At 38.5% G+C, this 16,630-nt stretch overlaps 1 protein-coding gene across 2 annotated transcripts in view; it reads left to right on the top strand.

The window, feature by feature from the left end:
- Window positions 1-16,630, top strand: part of ARL15 (ADP ribosylation factor like GTPase 15) — a 266,297-nt gene that overhangs the window by 120,488 nt on the left and 129,179 nt on the right. For both annotated transcript variants that reach the window (XM_061617872.1, XM_061617882.1), the window contains exons 2-4: window positions 7,097-7,241; window positions 9,918-9,977; window positions 13,984-14,192. In XM_061617872.1, coding sequence (XP_061473856.1) covers window positions 7,097-7,241; window positions 9,918-9,977; window positions 13,984-14,192 — 414 coding nt within the window. The remainder of the gene's footprint in view (window positions 1-7,096; window positions 7,242-9,917; window positions 9,978-13,983; window positions 14,193-16,630) is intronic.

Genomic DNA, 16,630 nt, shown 5'->3' with positions numbered 1-16,630 from the left:
ATAACGAAACGAACCCTGCGACAGGGTTGTAAGGAGCTGAAAATTGAATTGTGCAAAATGATCCAGGAGTTTAAAGAAATAGGGGTCCCTGTGAGAGAGGAGACCCTGGAGCCTGGAACAAACGTGGAACAGGAAAAAGATTTGGAATTTATGGATTTTAGAAATAAAATCTACTGTTTGGAATTCAATGTTATCTCTGAAGAAATTAATGAAGATATTAGAGATAAAGTTATCAATGGCATGGACAATCTTCTGGACTGGAATGATGTGATGGAGCCTAATATAGAGAAAACCTATGGAATTAACTGCAGCCATGTGACAAGGGAAAAACTTTCAAGAGATGAGCCAGTACATTTTGTAAAAAAGAACAGAGATATGATTTTACTGCAGTATTCCAGCAACCTATTCAGAATGGATGGCAAGAAAATATTTGGGATAGAGGAAATTCCCATTAGACTCTTACTATATGACTATGGTTATGACAGCAAGATTATTACGGAATACTGATAATGGAAGATTGGACACTGAAATTACTGGAGTTAACAAGACTATTGAAGATGGAAGATGGAAGATGGAACTAATAGGGATAATAGAATAATGGCTATTGAAATTATTGAACCTAACAGATTCTGATGAGATGGATTAATCGAAATGTTTATTTTGACTATGGTTATGACAATAAGATTATTATAATTATTAATGAGATGGATTAATCGACATGCTTATCTGGAGAAAAATTGATAGATATATTTCTTAAAGAATTGAAACCTCTCTTTGACTTTTTGTGGAAAGAATAAAGTAATGTTTATGAGATTTGATGATTAAGTAAGATAACTACTGGAGGAAAGTGATTTTATAATATGATTTAAGAGACAGGATTGTTATACATTGTAGACCTATAACTGATTTGATCTGTGACAAATGGGAAGTTAATATTTCTATGGTTATGACAGCGAGATTATTACGGAATACTGATAATGGAAGATTGGACACTGAAATTACTGGACTTAACAAGACTATTGAAGATGGAAGATGGAAGATGGAACTAATAGGGATAATAGAATAATGGCTATTGAAATTATTGAACCTAACAGATTCTGATGAGATGGATTAATCGAAATGTTTATTTTGACTATGGTTATGACAATAAGATTATTATAATTATTAATGAGATGGATTAATCGACATGCTTTTCTGGAGAAAAATTGATAGATATATTTCTTAAAGAATTGAAACCTCTCTTTGACTTTTTGTGGAAAGAATAAAGTAATGTTTATGAGATTTGATGATTAAGTAAGATAACTACTGGAGGAAAGTGATTTTATAATATGATTTAAGAGACAGGATTGTTATACATTGTAGACCTATAACTGATTTGATCTGTGACAAATGGGAAGTCAATATTTTACTTTTTATTTTTTTTTGTCTAACTATTTTTGATTTTGTTTTTTGTCTTTGAATGTTTTATGGTTTTGTTTTGTATGTTTTATGAAAATCTGAATAAAAATTATTGTAAAAAAAAAAAAATAGAATTAGGAGTGAGCAGTGAAGTGGCCAAATTTGCTGACGACACTAAATTGTTCAGGGTTGTTAAAACAAAAAGGGATTGCGAAGAGCTCCAAAAAGACCTCTCCAAACTGAGTGAATGGGCGGAAAAATGGCAAATGCAATTCAATATAAACAAGTGTAAAATTATGCATATTGGAGCAAAAAATCTTAATTTCACATATACGCTCATGGGGTCTGAACTGGCGGTGACTGACCAGGAGAGAGACCTCGGGGTTGTAGTGGACAGCACAATGAAAATGTCGACCCAGTGTGCGGCAGCTGTGAAAAAGGCAAATTCCATGCTAGGGATAATTAGGAAAGGTATTGAAAATAAAACAGCCGATATCATAATGCCGTTGTATAAATCTATGGTGCGACCACATTTGGAATACTGTGTACAGTTCTGGTCGCCTCATCTCAAAAAGGATATTCTAGAGTTGGAAAAGGTTCAGAAGAGGGCAACCAGAATGATCAAGGGGATGGAGCGACTCCCTTATGAGGAAAGGTTGCAGCATTTGGGGCTTTTTAGTTTAGAGAAAAGGCGGGTCAGAGGAGACATGATAGAAGTGTATAAAATTATGCATGGCATTGAGAAAGTGGATAGAGAAAAGTTCTTCTCCCTCTCTCATAATACTAGAACTCATGGACATTCAAAGAAGCTGAATGTTGGAAGATTCAGGACAGACAAAAGGAAGTACTTCTTTACTCAGCGCATAGTTAAACTATGGAATTTGCTTCCACAAGACGCAGTAATAGCCACCAGCTTGGATGGCTTTAAAAGAAAATTAGACAAATTCATGGAGAACAGGGCTATCAATGGCTACTAGCCGTGATGGCTGTGCTCTGCCACCCTAGTCAGAGGCAGCATGCTTCTGAAAACCAGTTGCCGGAAGCCTCAGGAGGGGAGAGTGTTCTTGTACTCGGGTCCTGCTTGTGGGCTTCCCCCAGGCACCTGGTTGGCCACTGTGAGAACAGGATGCTGGACTAGATGGGCCACTGGCCTGATGCAGCAGGCTCTTCTTATGTTCTTAATAAGCCTGCCACATCTCTGTGTGTGTGTCGGGGGGTTGAGCCCATTGTATGCTGCCTATAACACACTTTTGGCAAATAGTTTGAGGAATAAAAATAAATAATATATGTTTCATTTATCCAGATTAATTACTGCTGGCCCAGACCAAAGGCCCATCTAACCCAGCATTCTGTTTCCACAGAATGTTTATGGGAAGCCTGCAATCAGGACATGAGTGCTATAGCCTTCTGCTGCTTGTGCTCCCCAGCAACTGGTATTCCAAGGCATACTGCCTGTCATACTGCTGGTCATAATGTAGCGATCATCACTGGAAGCCCTTGACAGCCTTATTCTGCATGAATTTGTCTAATCCCCATTTAAAGCTATCTTAAATTGGCAGAGATCAATACATCTTATGATAGTGAAGACCATAGCTCAACTATGTGCTCTATGAAGAAGTACTTCCTTCTGTCTGCCTTGAATCGTGCATCATTCAGCTTCATTGGATGACTTTTAGGTCTATTATTATTGGGGAGGAAGTCCCTTTTTAGGGGAGGCGATTGAGAGGGCTGTAGTGCATAAGTTGCAAGTACTCTTGGATTAAACAGATTATCTTGACCCACTCCAGTCTGGGTTCAGCCCTGGTTATGGGACTGAATCGGCCTTGGTCGCCCTGGTGGATAACCTTTATCGGGAGAAGGACAGGGGGAGTGCGACCCTGTTATTCCTACTTGATCTCTCAGCGGCTTTTGATGCCATTGACCATGGTGTTCTCCGGGCCAACTTGGTGAGCTGGGTATTGGAGGCACTGTTTTACTGTGGTTCTGATCTTATCTCCAAGGTCATTCTCAGAGAATAGCATAGGGTGACTGTCTTTCAGCCCCCTGGCAGCTGTGCTGTGGGTTGCCACAGGGTACCATCTTGTCCCCCATGCTGTTTAACATCTACATGAAGCCTTTGGGAGCGGTTATCAGGAGCTTTGGGGTGACGTGTCAGCAGTATGCTGATGATACCCAGCTCTATTTCTCCATAACATCTGAATCAGGAGAGGCCGTGCACGCCCTGGACCACTGCCTGGACTTGGTGGTGGGCTGGATGAGGGCCAATAAACTGAGTCTGAATCCTAGCAAGACGGAGGCACTGTTGGTTGGTGGTTCCTGAGTTCGGATAATTGGTCAGTTGCCTGCTTTGGGTGGGATCCTACACCCTCTGGAAGAGCAGGTCTGTAGTCTGGGGGTACTCCTGGATCCATCTTTGTCACTAGAGGCCCAGGTGACTTCCGTGACTAGGAGTGCCTTTTACCAGCTTCAGCTGGTAAGACAGTTGCAGCCTTTTCTGGCCCGAGCTAGCCTGACTACTGTTGTCCACGCACTGGTAACCTCCAGGCTGGATTATTGTAATGCACTCTCTGTGGGTCTACCCTTGAGGTTGGTCTGGAAGCTGCAACTAGTGCAAAATGTGGCAGTGAGACTGCTCACTGGGGCAGGGTATTGCCAAGATGTCACTCCGCTGCTGAAAGAATTGCACTGGCTGCCCATTTGCTACCAGGCCAAGTTCAGGGTTCTAGTTTTGGTGTACAAAGCCCTATACAGCTCGGGACCAGGATACCTGAAAGACCGTCTTACCCCTTATATACCCAGTTGATCACTGCGCTCTGCAGGTGAGGGCCTCCTGCAGATACCATCTTATCAGGAGGTCCGTTCTGCACAACATAGGAAACGGACCTTTCGTGTGATGACACCTACCCTTTGGAATTCCCTCCACTTAAATATTAGTCAGGCACCATCTCTATTATCTTTTTGGCGCCTTTTGAAGACTTTCCTCTTTCAACAAGACTTTTAAGTTGAGACCTATCCCAGTCTGCGTCTGTGTTGGAATCGATTTTTATTTTTTTTTTAAAAAAAAAACAATATTTTTTAACCCTTTAAAAAATATGTTCTTAAAGCTTTTTTAAAAATGTTTTTAAAGTTGTTTTGTTTTGGTGTATTTTAAGGTCTGTTTTTATGATGTTTTGATGTGTTTTTAGCGCTTTTGTTTGCCACCCTGGGCTCCTCCTGGGAGGAAGGGCAGGCTATAAATCAAATAATGTGTAACGTTATACACTTCTGTCATTACACCCTTTATTCACCCCCAAAATCCCCAAGCACTGTAACTTTTCCTTGTAGGGAGTTTTTTCAGCCTTTTGATCATTTTGGTTGTCCTTTTCTGTAGCTTTCCAAAAAGTGGAATTTACTTCTACAAAATAAAATAGCCACAAATCAGGACATTAGAAAGAAAACTTCATTTGTTAATTGTTTAGCTTACGGAGGTGTAACACTTGCTGAGTGGCATCATTTCCAAACCAGTCCTTCGTTAATTTGATTTCACTTGCCCCTGCCTGGAGATCAAATTGTTCCCAGTTTACAAATACTTCTTAAGTTACAGAAGTGAGTTGTACTGCATATAGCTGTGGTTTTTTTATGGGATATCCCCCCCCCCAAGATTGTAACCAATATAGTCATGGTAAAGAGTAGACCACTTGAGGTCCATTAATTTCAGTGGGTTGAGTCTGAATAGAATTTAGTTCTATACAATCCCTGAGTTCACTTCTGTGAATCTAGGTGACAAGTTGAGGCGTTTTCAAAAATGCAGTTTATTGTCCCATAGCTATATTTACTGTCTGAGTCTAACTACAATAACAAATCAACTGTAGCGATTAAGCTAAGAAATTTTGTGTTGAATAAACACAGGTGCAGATCTGTTAAGTATGAAGGTGCAACCTTTATATAACTGCTTGTTTCATGTTTGAAATCTTGTCTCTAAAGCACTATAAACTGTAGCAGCAGGTTTTCGAAGTATTCTTACCACTTTTTGCTCCTGATGTGTTAAGGATTTATTTGCCTTCTGAAATCTATAAAACTCTTTTTGGACATAGTCTTAGAAAGCAAAGTAATATGTCCCATAGGAAGAAATGAGGTTTCCTTTTTCAGATGATCAATAGCTTTGTAGACATTGCAGAAGAATAACTCATATAACTGCATTGTTATTAATATATTAATCATTGTTTTTTAGAATACATTTTGATTGAAAAGGTGAAAAATCATATAATTTTTGTAAGAAATGAAACAACATACATTTAACAACTGAAGCATGGTGGAAGGATCAGTATATCACTGTAATGGTACTTAATTATACCAGAATGATTCTAAACCATAAATATATCTGGCCTAGGCTATAAATACAGTAGGGCCCCACTCATACAGTGGGTTACGTTCTGGACCCCCGCTGTAAAGCGAAAACCGCTGTAAAGCGGAACGCATTGAAGATAATGGTACGCATTGAAGATAATGGTGCGCATTGCCCGAAAATGATGCGAAAATGGTGTGCGACGAGCGAAAACCGCTGTAAACGGAACGCATTGAAGATAATCATGCGCATTGCCCGAAAATGATGCGAAAATGGTGCGCGACGAGCAAAAACTGCCGTAAAAGCAGAACAAGTGTCGTAGGAGCAGGGCCTTTTTGCAATTGACAACCGCTGTATTAGCAGAATGCTGTAAAGCGAAGCACTGTAAAGCGGGGCCCTACTGTATGTGTAACATTTAACCAGTGGCTGATTATTCACAAATGAATGGACAACAGACTATAAATGAGTCTGAGCCACCCTTCTTATAGGCACAAATGTGTTTTGTTAATTTGTCCATTAATACCAGGAACCATATTTTTCTATACCACTGTTTTGTTGTGGAGGAGTCTTCGCTTTTGCACTGGTGTGCTTGTTCTACTCTTGCTACCAGTAGAAGAGTAGCAAGGGTTTTGTGCACAGTTCTCTGAACTTTTCCACAAAGTGTTTAATATCACCAATTTAGCCATAGATACAAAGTTACAGGGCATAATTTTATTAATTTCAGCAGAGACTTGCTTCTAGAACTGAGTGATAACGTGAGAAGGACGTCCAATATAGCCCCCTTAAGTTTTAGTGCAAGATCTGATTTTAATCCACTTTCACTGTTCTGAATCATGCTGGCAGTCAACCATGTGGGATTTGACCCATTCCTTTTTAATAGACAGAATCACAACTAGGATAAAGAAGAGATTCATATGAGGCAGGACCTGAGTGCAAGAGCACTCTCCCCTTTTGAAGTTTCCAGCAACTGGTATGCAGAAGCAATACTGCCTTCGACTATGGAGGGCAGAGCATAGCCACCGTGACAAGTAAAGGCTGCTACTACTGTGATTCCCTCCAATCCTGGTACTCTAAATTGGTGGCTGAAAAAAAATCTGCCAAAACTCTGAGCAACATACTGAAATAATACATCTGGAACCGAAACTGCTACACTTAATAACTCTTTGGATGTAAGGGTATGGCAGAAGAAGGGTGTGCTTTAGACCAAATTCATCTGTAGTAATCTTGGTTAGATGTAGTAATCCCTTGGAATTTTACCAAACTTTGTTTGTCCTCATTCTTTACCAGTTTTTCTCCACTAAAAAAATCCCCTGCAATTTTTATTAATATTAAAATCTTAAGACTGATCTTTTCTTCTTTATACTCCCCCAACAGTGTTTTCGAGCACTTTGCTGCAAAGGGCCTCCACCACCACGACCAGAGTATGACTTGGTTTGCATAGGTCTTACTGGCTCTGGCAAGACTAGTCTACTGTCACAGCTCTGCAGTGAAAACAAAGATAATATAGTGTCAACAACAGGTAAACTAATGTTCTATGTACCTTCTTAAACTAGATATATATTTCAAAATTCTGGTGTATGAATAAATTGTTTCAGACTCAAAGTGTGCTTTTAAAGTATGATTAACGTCTTCTGTTTGGGTAAATATATGAACTGTAATTCTGTGCAAATAATATGAAATTAGTTGATTGTCAGTCTATTCAGCTGCAGCCTGGCTTGTTTAAGAAATAATACTTCATATGTGAAGCTGTAGTGTTCAAATATATAAGCAGGGGATATTCACTATATAACAGATATATTTTAACAGAGATAGCCAACATTACGCTCTCCAGATCTTGCTGAATTACAGCTCCCATCATCCCAAGTTACTGGCCATGCAGGCTGATGGTGGGAGTCCAACAACTTCTGGAGGCCACCACTTTTGGCTTCCTATGCTATATCATTTTATATTCCTCAGCATGTGGCTTAAATAACATATCAAAGAAATTAGCTACCTTTTATTTGAACTTGCTGTTCAGTAAAACATCTTTCCTATTTCTTTGTGAGTGGAAAACCTAAAATATTAATGGCCAATGTACACATGATGTGGAAGTTTTGTGTTTGGAGCTTTCTACATCTTTTTTTTTTCTATGAGGAAATCAGTAATTTGGTTTTGGTTAGTGATGTGAGTGGAGGTGTTCCCTCTTTTTTGGCCCTCATCTAATTCCCTCCCTCCCAAGCTGCTGTTAGTTGTGAGGGAGGAAACTTGAGAGCTTAAGCTCTTAAACCTTTAGATTTCCCTTCTGCAGCATATAGCAAAGTTTTTGGGGTTGACCTGGACCAGGCTCTGCTGTGGCCCTGATCCAAATCATGCACTGCTGCTTTTTCTAAAGAAAGAATGAATGACATGCGTAGTTTGACCCTGAGATAGGATTTCATCAAAGGATTTCTTCAGTATGAAATCTGTCAGTTTATTAGTAGCTATTGTAGGAATTTGGTTATATTTGTTTGTTATGCTAAATTTTAAGAATGCCTATCATTGAAGGCTGCAGACACTGTCCTCTATATGCCCTGCATTTCATGATTAGCCAAAGAAAAGAAGGGGAACATTCTACAATGAAGGATTGGATTTCTTCCTCAAAGATCTTCTGTGAACATACATAATATGATTTGGTTACAAATGCAGGGGGTGCAGACTGAATAATGTATATGCTATCCAAGTATTTACTTTCTAAATGGAGCTCACTTGGATTATTTTATACACTGTGGAGTTGGTTTATTCTTATGCAGAAATTGACTGGGATGGTAAGCAGGCTTTGTGTCTTACCTCTAAGTTCTTATTATGCCATTAATTGTGTGAAAAGCGCAGCAGTGAACAAAAAGGAAAAAGCTGCAGTTGGTAGTAACAATCATAACTGGTCATGTTTCCCTGCCTAGTTATGTTCAGGAGAAGATGTGGCTATTCAGGGTCTGATTTATAACACTTGGATGAATTTTTCAAATAAAGGAATTAATCAGAACAAATAAAATAAGCAGTCAAAACTGTTGAAGTGTTAATGATTTCTGAAGGATCAGCTATGGAAGTGTGTCAAAATTGTCCCAGAGGCAGTCAGGTGACTTAGAGCCCGCAATGAGGCCCCCTGTGCAGCAATTACTACTCTCTCTCTTCCCATATGGGTAGTGAACTTGTCCTCAAGATAGATCACGAATGCACCACGAGTCTCTACATGTAGCCTGCACAATAGTTCATGGGATGCAAGCATATTTGGAAAGCACCACTATAGGCTGGATAATTTGGCTGTGATCCTGGGCACTGATTAGTAGGAGAAGGGGAGAAAGGGATGTAAGGAAGAAGTATTTACTCATCTGTTGTCCTGCAGTTATGTGGGAAATGGTACCTGCTTAGAGAACTGCAACTGCCACGCTGCCCAAACTTCCAGGTTGGCACCCTCCCCTTCCTTTGTCTTCTGCCACACCCATCCTCACATCTTTCAGGTTTACTGAAATGTGCCTCCAATTTTAATCCTAAAAAGCGTTGTGCCCCAGGTATTAATGAAAATATGTAATACTAAATCATTCCTGGATTTAGGAGGTTCTGAATTTTGCATTTAGATATCAACTTGTACAATTTCTCATTACAGAGAGATTGATTTGATTTTACAGCATGGTATGAATTGAAAGAATGCAAAGAGATAAACAAAGTTGGAAAGTAATTAATTTAAAATAGAAATAATGTTCCATCAGCCGTTTGAATCCATTGCTAGCGTAACTGTGATCTGGATGGAGCAAGGGTGAACTTTACAATCACCTAAAATAGAAACAGAATGTGGAAAACAGAATTAGGAAGAGTGTATCTTCTGTGTTCCCTTTCCATAATAAAAATATGCCCTTGTTTCTGTTAAAATTATACAAAATGTAGTTACATGGTTTTATTTTATATAACTATTCTGCTTCTATGATTCATGTTTTTAAGTAATTCTAAATATTTTTGGCAGCAAAATGGATCTCAGAGGAATGGAGGAAAGGGAAGGGCCTGGGATTAGGGAAGGGATTAGTGAGAAGATAACATTTGAAACTTTGCCCAGATACTTTAAGTTTACAAGATGCTGAAAGCTCAAACCAGAGAAAAGTCCTACTACTATTAACAAATGTATTGCTTTGAACAGTCTCTCCACTGCACAAACTACTAACTTTTATTTATTTATTTCTAATTTCAGGTTTTAGCATAAAAGCGGTGCCATTCCAGAATGCCATCTTGAATGTAAAAGAACTTGGAGGTATAACACTATTAATCAACTGAATGTCTTACTGTTAGCTTCCCATCTCTCTCTCTCTCTCTCTCTCTCAAAATGATAATAAATAATTAGGAAATTATTTTTGTAGGTAGCTACATGTCCAATGAGAGCCAGTGTGGTGTTTTGGGTGGAGCGTAGGATTAACCTAAGAGTCCAGGGTTCAGATTCTCACTCAGCCATGAAGCTTGCTGGATGACCTTGGACAAATCATAGCCTGTCAGCCTAACCTATCTCACAGGGTTGTTGTGAGGATAAAATGGAGAGGGAGGAGAGCTATATGCACCACCTTGAGCTCCTCAGAGAAAAGGTGGGATATAAATGTGATTATGATGATATAATTGAATTGGTGTGAATTATTTGGTGTGTGGAGTTGAATTCTTGAAATAAGGTATTACTGCAGGAAATATATTAGCATGGAGAAAAAAGGGAAGTTTAACAAGATTAGATTTTACAAAATGACAGGAGCAACTGAAACATTGATTATGTATAAATGGTTTCATTGCTAAGTAGGCTTCTAAGTGATTTACAAGTGTAAAACCAATTATAAAATCACACTTAATTAAAATACACAATAAAACAATTTCATCAAAACATTAAAATAAACATCCAGAATTAAAATGTATAATAATCCGAGTCCATTAAAACAACAATACAAAAGTAGAGCCATATGTGCTCTCTGTCTCCAGAGGGTGGTGGGGAGAGGAAGCCATAACAGCTAATGGAGATGTCTCCTTGTTTTCTTGGTTAAAATTTACCCCAACTGCACTCCCAGGGCATGTGGGGCGAAAGCACTCAATACTTCTGAGTGGAGATGCCAGCGAAGCTTGCTGTATCCAGGCCTGGATACAAATTTTGGAGGCTCATAATGCTCGCTTCAAAGTCTCTACATGTAGCCCCAAAATTAATCTCAAATAAAAATCTGGGCCAGAGAATAATTTAAATGTACTTCCAAGGAGGCTCTCTTGAGTTGTAAGAGAGATGGGTGTCATTTACTTGCAGGCCTGGCCCTCAATCTGCAGCTGCAAAAGGCAGCTCAGATGAGATGGGTAATGGCTGTTAGCAGGACCAAATTTAGATTTGTTCAGAAATAAGATGAGCCATTTCTTAGTGGTTTGGGGAGGCTAGTATTATTTCAAAACTAATCCAATGCAGGTGAAAGGGGTGTATGGCCAGCACATCAGTACTCATGAGTAATAATCTAAACAAAAGCACAGCACTTTGGGGAAAATATTAGGCTGTATGAAACTTGGTAGTATGGACTGCATTTTTTCTTATCTGAAACCTTGAGAATGCAATTAACTGACAGTAAACATAAGCTGAGCAGTGGGGCAACTTTAAAGGAGCACAAAGACTCACAAGATGTTCTGCTATGTTGCCAATTCCTTCTCCAGCAAAATAGGATGGGTAGTGTAGAGGAGTCTTTAGTCAGCCCCTGTAGGTGGCATCCAATGTTAGTCCTACTAACAGTAGATCCATTGAAATAAATGGATATCACTAACCTGTGTGCATTTCTACGTGCAGTGCACATCTCTCATCATTTATTCATACACTTAAAGTAGCAAACTGGCTTTTTCACTTGTTTCAGTCTGTGTATTGTGTGGAGATGGATTATTGCACCACTGCCACTGGATCAGGAGTAGCACTAGTAAAGCATTAAAAATAATCTCCAGACAAATGCTGGTAGAGGTGTTTCTGGGAATGTGGGTTCTTGAAAGGGTGTGCACCCAATGAAGGGAATAAAAGCCTTGGGAAACCAGCCAAGACAGGCTTTCTGCTACCCATAGACCTAAGAGCGTTCGAACTATTGTAGATGGTAGTGTTACCACTTAGGCTACTGACTTGAAAGATGCATTGAAGATCTACCAAGCAGATTTCAGATAAAATACTGAGGCACAACTATTGATTCTCCATATCCATATTTGATAGAAAATGTTTAACTGTATAGCCATGGCCCTTTAAACAAAGTGTCACTGTTAGAAGTAGCTAATGATAAAATGCTTTCCATTTGATGATACTGCTGAAGTGATTCTGCAGCTAAGCGGCCTCAGATAGAGGAAAGGAACAACCCAAGAGTGCTGTCAAAATATAAATTTTATTTTTTTAAATCCATATCCTCCTGGGGCCACATTTTGGGAACCAAAATGAAAAATAATGGTTTTGTTTTGCCACTAGTATTTACCTATTCCTGAATTGATAATCTCCTATGAAGGTGTTCAAAACGTGTCTTTAAGTGTTGGATGTGACAGGGTTCAAAATCTGGTAATTCCTCCAACAACTGAGGTCTTAGTAAGTGGAAATCTGAAAGGGAAAATCCTAAGTAGAAAAGGAGGGACTAGTGGAATCTTGTATATTAGATTGATGGAAAAGTCACAGCAAATAATGCCAAAAGCAAAAGTTGTTTGCTGTATTTGTATCTAGAAAAGACAAATGTTTAACATTTTAATCTTATTTCTTTGAAATCTATTGGAATAGATTTACCTACATGGAAATCCAATGTATTGGTTTCTGAGCACTCCTTTGACTGAGTTTCTGTGTCGCCATGTTAATGGTCTGTTGCATGATCTCTTGAGAGTAGCAGAAAACCATCAGCTTTATTTTCAATTTCACATTTTGAGGGGGTCTTACTACATGGGATTAAACTAGTCAGCTACTCAGCTATATGCTAAATGCTGGCACAAACTGTGGATGAAAAAGATTGCCTGGGAAATGTGACTTCTTTTGTTCTGCATTGAAGAAAAAGTTACTGTAATTTTTAAATAAACCTAATTTATGTAAGGCTTGTAGTCTGCTTTTTTGCTGGACACAGACAGCCTTCCATGAGGACATTGGGTTAGTGCCCAATAAGGTGCTTAGAGGTTGCATAAGGGCAGAGTTTCTAAGTTAGGATTGTCCTGTCAGTTCATTATCTTTATAACAGGAAGCTGGAGATGTTTCAGGGAAAAGTAAAACTGTACGGAAAAACAAAAAGACAAACTCTGGCCTTACGCTTTTTAGTGTCAGGGTTGATCAACTGCTATTGGATGATGATGATTTACAAGTTCTTTAAAATACTGGTATAGTAATTATACCAGTCACCTTATTTGTATGGATTGACCTCTGTAATTTTTATGTTTGTAATCTATCATGCTAAAATGAGGTCCCCAGTGTAGTACTTCCTATTTCCTTCAGCACTACTCCTGCTCATTTGGTTGACACAAAGTAGGAGAAAGACTCTGCTTTGATGGTCACAGAGTTAGAATACAAAAGAAAGCAGATGCTCCTGTTTCCCTTAGACTAGTTGAAGTGTTTATAATCCAGGAGAAGGTGCTGGAAAAGGACTCTGCAGAAGAAGTGGCCTTTTGAGGAGTTGTATGAAGGTTAAGGCAACATTTGGAAAGAGATTCTTGAGTGGCTGGTGGTATTGGATCAGTGAAAACCTCTGGCAGTAACTCTGAGAATTACTTATAGTGGTAAGTCTGGAAGGGAGGCAGGGGAACCAGGCCAGAAGAGAGTTAAAGGTAGTCTTAAAGATATTTAAAAATTGTACATATTTGTGAATCAGGAAGGAAATCCAATAAATAGGACAGAGGGGAGTTATGATTAGACTTCTGGAGAGAGGTGAAGGAACTGAGATGCAAATACAGAAATGCTATTTTTATTTACATATTTATATCCCACATTTAAAATAAATAAATAAATTCACAATGTTGGTAACAATTATAATGACCAAATGAAAGCGAGGAAGTAGTAGCCATTTTGGTATTAGGAATGGAGAGGATAAGCCATGTTTTGCAGACCAAAATATGTCCCATCAAGTTGATAATGCTTTACTAATAGCATAATAGGTTAAAATATTGAAATGAGCAAGAACTGAAATTGAGCTCACTTATTTCTATGTACTTATACAAGTGGTGGAATTAATTAAATGAGTATTTAATTTAATTGCTGGTTTTAGTCTGTTAACATTCTTGCTTTTTTGTTTTTGTTCTTTTAAAAATTATAATTGAAGGAGCTGACAGTATCAGGAAGTACTGGAGTCGTTACTACCAAGGATCCCAAGGAGTAATATTTGTATTAGACAGTGCCTCTTCAGAAGATGATTTGGAAATTGCTAGAAATGAACTGCACTCTGCGCTTCAGCATCCACAGTTATGCACTTTGCCATTTTTAATATTGGCCAATCATCAAGATAAACCAGCAGCTCGTTCAGTACAAGAGGTATGTTTAATGCAGCAAGATCTTATATGTTCCTAGTTATTTGAGTGCTGGAAGAATATCACTGTGTGTGTGCGTGTGCGCGTGCACACATGCACACACATGTGCAACATGCAGGACCTGTAAGGGTTAGATGAATTCTTCTTTCACCACATCTTGCTTAAGGGGGAAATGAAAATAAAACAGCATCTTACTTATAAAAGGTTTTCCTGAATGTTTAAAAAGCCAATCTCCTGGACCTTTCACACTGAACTTGATAACTGATTCCAGAGTTTTGTGGCCACCAGTGAAAAAGACCATTTGGTATTGGCCACCAGCCTGATGCATGATAGAACTTTCAACAGATTTTCATTCCTAGATCATAAAGGAATGAAAAGGATGGAACATAAGGGAGACAGTGCTCTCAAGTACCCTGGAGTCAGATCTCTTTAATGACTTTAAAGGTGAGCACCAGAACCTTGCATTTAGCCTGAAAATGAATAAGCAAGCAGTGAAGCTCCTACAGAACTTGTTTTGTGTGCTCCCTGCAGCTGTTAATCTAGCTGTCACAATCTGCATCAATTGAAACTTCCAAAATGGGAATAAATTTTCATGGACTAAAACTCACTTTGACATATGTATAGCTTCTTGCACCTGATGAAGTGGGACAGTCATCTATGAGAGGCTAAGGTGCAACAATAAAATAAGGTGCCGCCCTGGGCTCCTGCTTGGAGGAAGGGCGGGATATAAATCAAATAACAACAACAACAAATCTGTTAGTATTTGAGCTTCCACTTGTATTTTTTATGGTACTCTTTATCAATATGAAAAGTTTATAAAAGTATATATATATTTATAGCTTATGTATATCAGTTTTGGATGCAGAAAGCCCCAAGTCAATTCTCTGCCTTCTGCAGGTAGGACTGGAAAAGACACTTGACGGAATCCCTAGTTGAGATGCTGCCAGCTGATAGACCATGCTGAGTTAGATGGCCCAATCTGACTCTGTATAAGGCAGCTTCCTGTATCTCAGAATAGCATTTAAAACAAGTTGACTCACTGTAGATTTAATTGCTAATTTCATAGAGGTAGAATCATAGAAAGCTAACTCAAACAAGAGGATGAGAACACTTCTAGTTAAGGAGGCAAACAAGTCCAAGATGTTGATTGTTTTCCATTTGTTGGAAAATTAATGTTCTATGCTTAATGCAAAATTATGCACAGTAAATTATGCATTTATTGAAACAGAGGGACTTAGTGCTCTCTTAGCAAACGACATAACCTTTTGACATTCCTGATGTGCTTTTTGTTTGTTGACAAAATGAAAAACAATAGGCAGAAATATAATAAGGAGTAAAAAAAAGACTTCTGAATGTTCCTTGGTCAGCAGGGCTTCTGATTTTATTCTTTTTTCCCTCCTCCATTTCTCCCTTTTAATAGCAGCCCTATAAATCACTTGACATGTTACTTTCAACCTAGTGGAGAGCTGCTGCTGATGGGGAAAAGCAAACTGAGAAGCAACTATCTTTGCATGCACCTGAATAGGATTCTTTGGCATACAGTGCTGATTTCAGAGTTTGGGCAGACTCCTATTGAATGTAGCAGTTCTTAAAGTATACTGGTTTTAGGCTGTTTAAGGGTTTATAGGGCAAAATTATGTCTTATCTTTACAATTTATAGATTGGGCACCCTTGGGCAAGTCCCTGCTTCTCAGATATGGTTACCCATCTTTAATATGGAAATAATAGTGACAGAGATATTTTGAAGGACAATCATGAAGACTGTAAAGCATTTTCAACCTGAAGTGCTGTGTAAAAGACTATTAGTAGTTGCAAAATCTTTTTGCGTAAAGCAATGCAAGAGCCAAGGAGATTCTGCTACAGCTGTTAGTGATATTGACTTGTAGGTGGTGAATTGTAAGGTTTCCAAATTTGAAGCTTTTGAAGCAAATACTTTTCTCTGTATGCGGCATTTTTAAAAATAGCATTGTACAAATTATTTATCCAATCCATTAAGAAGAAAACCACATGTGACTTAATTTGCCAACCAAGCAATCAGTTCCAAAATTGTATATTACTTGCTTATGTGAAAAGTAATGTTCTTATAGCTGCTCTATTCCACTGCTTCCTGTTGTAATATTATGCTTTTTTATTTTATCTTCTTAGCAAATTAAGCTAACATTTAGAAGTGTGCTGCTTTTCTTAAATATATTTGTACAGTATTTTCATAAGGAAAAACTTCTTTGGGGGAGCATGTTGAGTAATCACTAAGCCGATTCAGACACTGAGGAAACAGGGATTTAAGAAGTATGACTCACAAACTGTTTGGTGTCTGTGGTTGTAATGTAGCATCCAAAGCAGGGGTTTGCTTGCTTATCCGTAATGATCTTCCTGCAATGAGACAGTCCCTGCTTCAGATGTTAACATTAGAAACTGGGCTTTAGAAATATGCTTTAGAATATA

Source organism: Rhineura floridana, chromosome 1 (genome assembly GCF_030035675.1).
Source record: "Rhineura floridana isolate rRhiFlo1 chromosome 1, rRhiFlo1.hap2, whole genome shotgun sequence".
In the NCBI taxonomy this organism is placed as follows: domain Eukaryota; kingdom Metazoa; phylum Chordata; class Lepidosauria; order Squamata; family Rhineuridae; genus Rhineura; species Rhineura floridana.
Note: the sequence above shows the minus strand (reverse complement) of the source record. Positions and strands in the feature narration are given on the sequence as shown.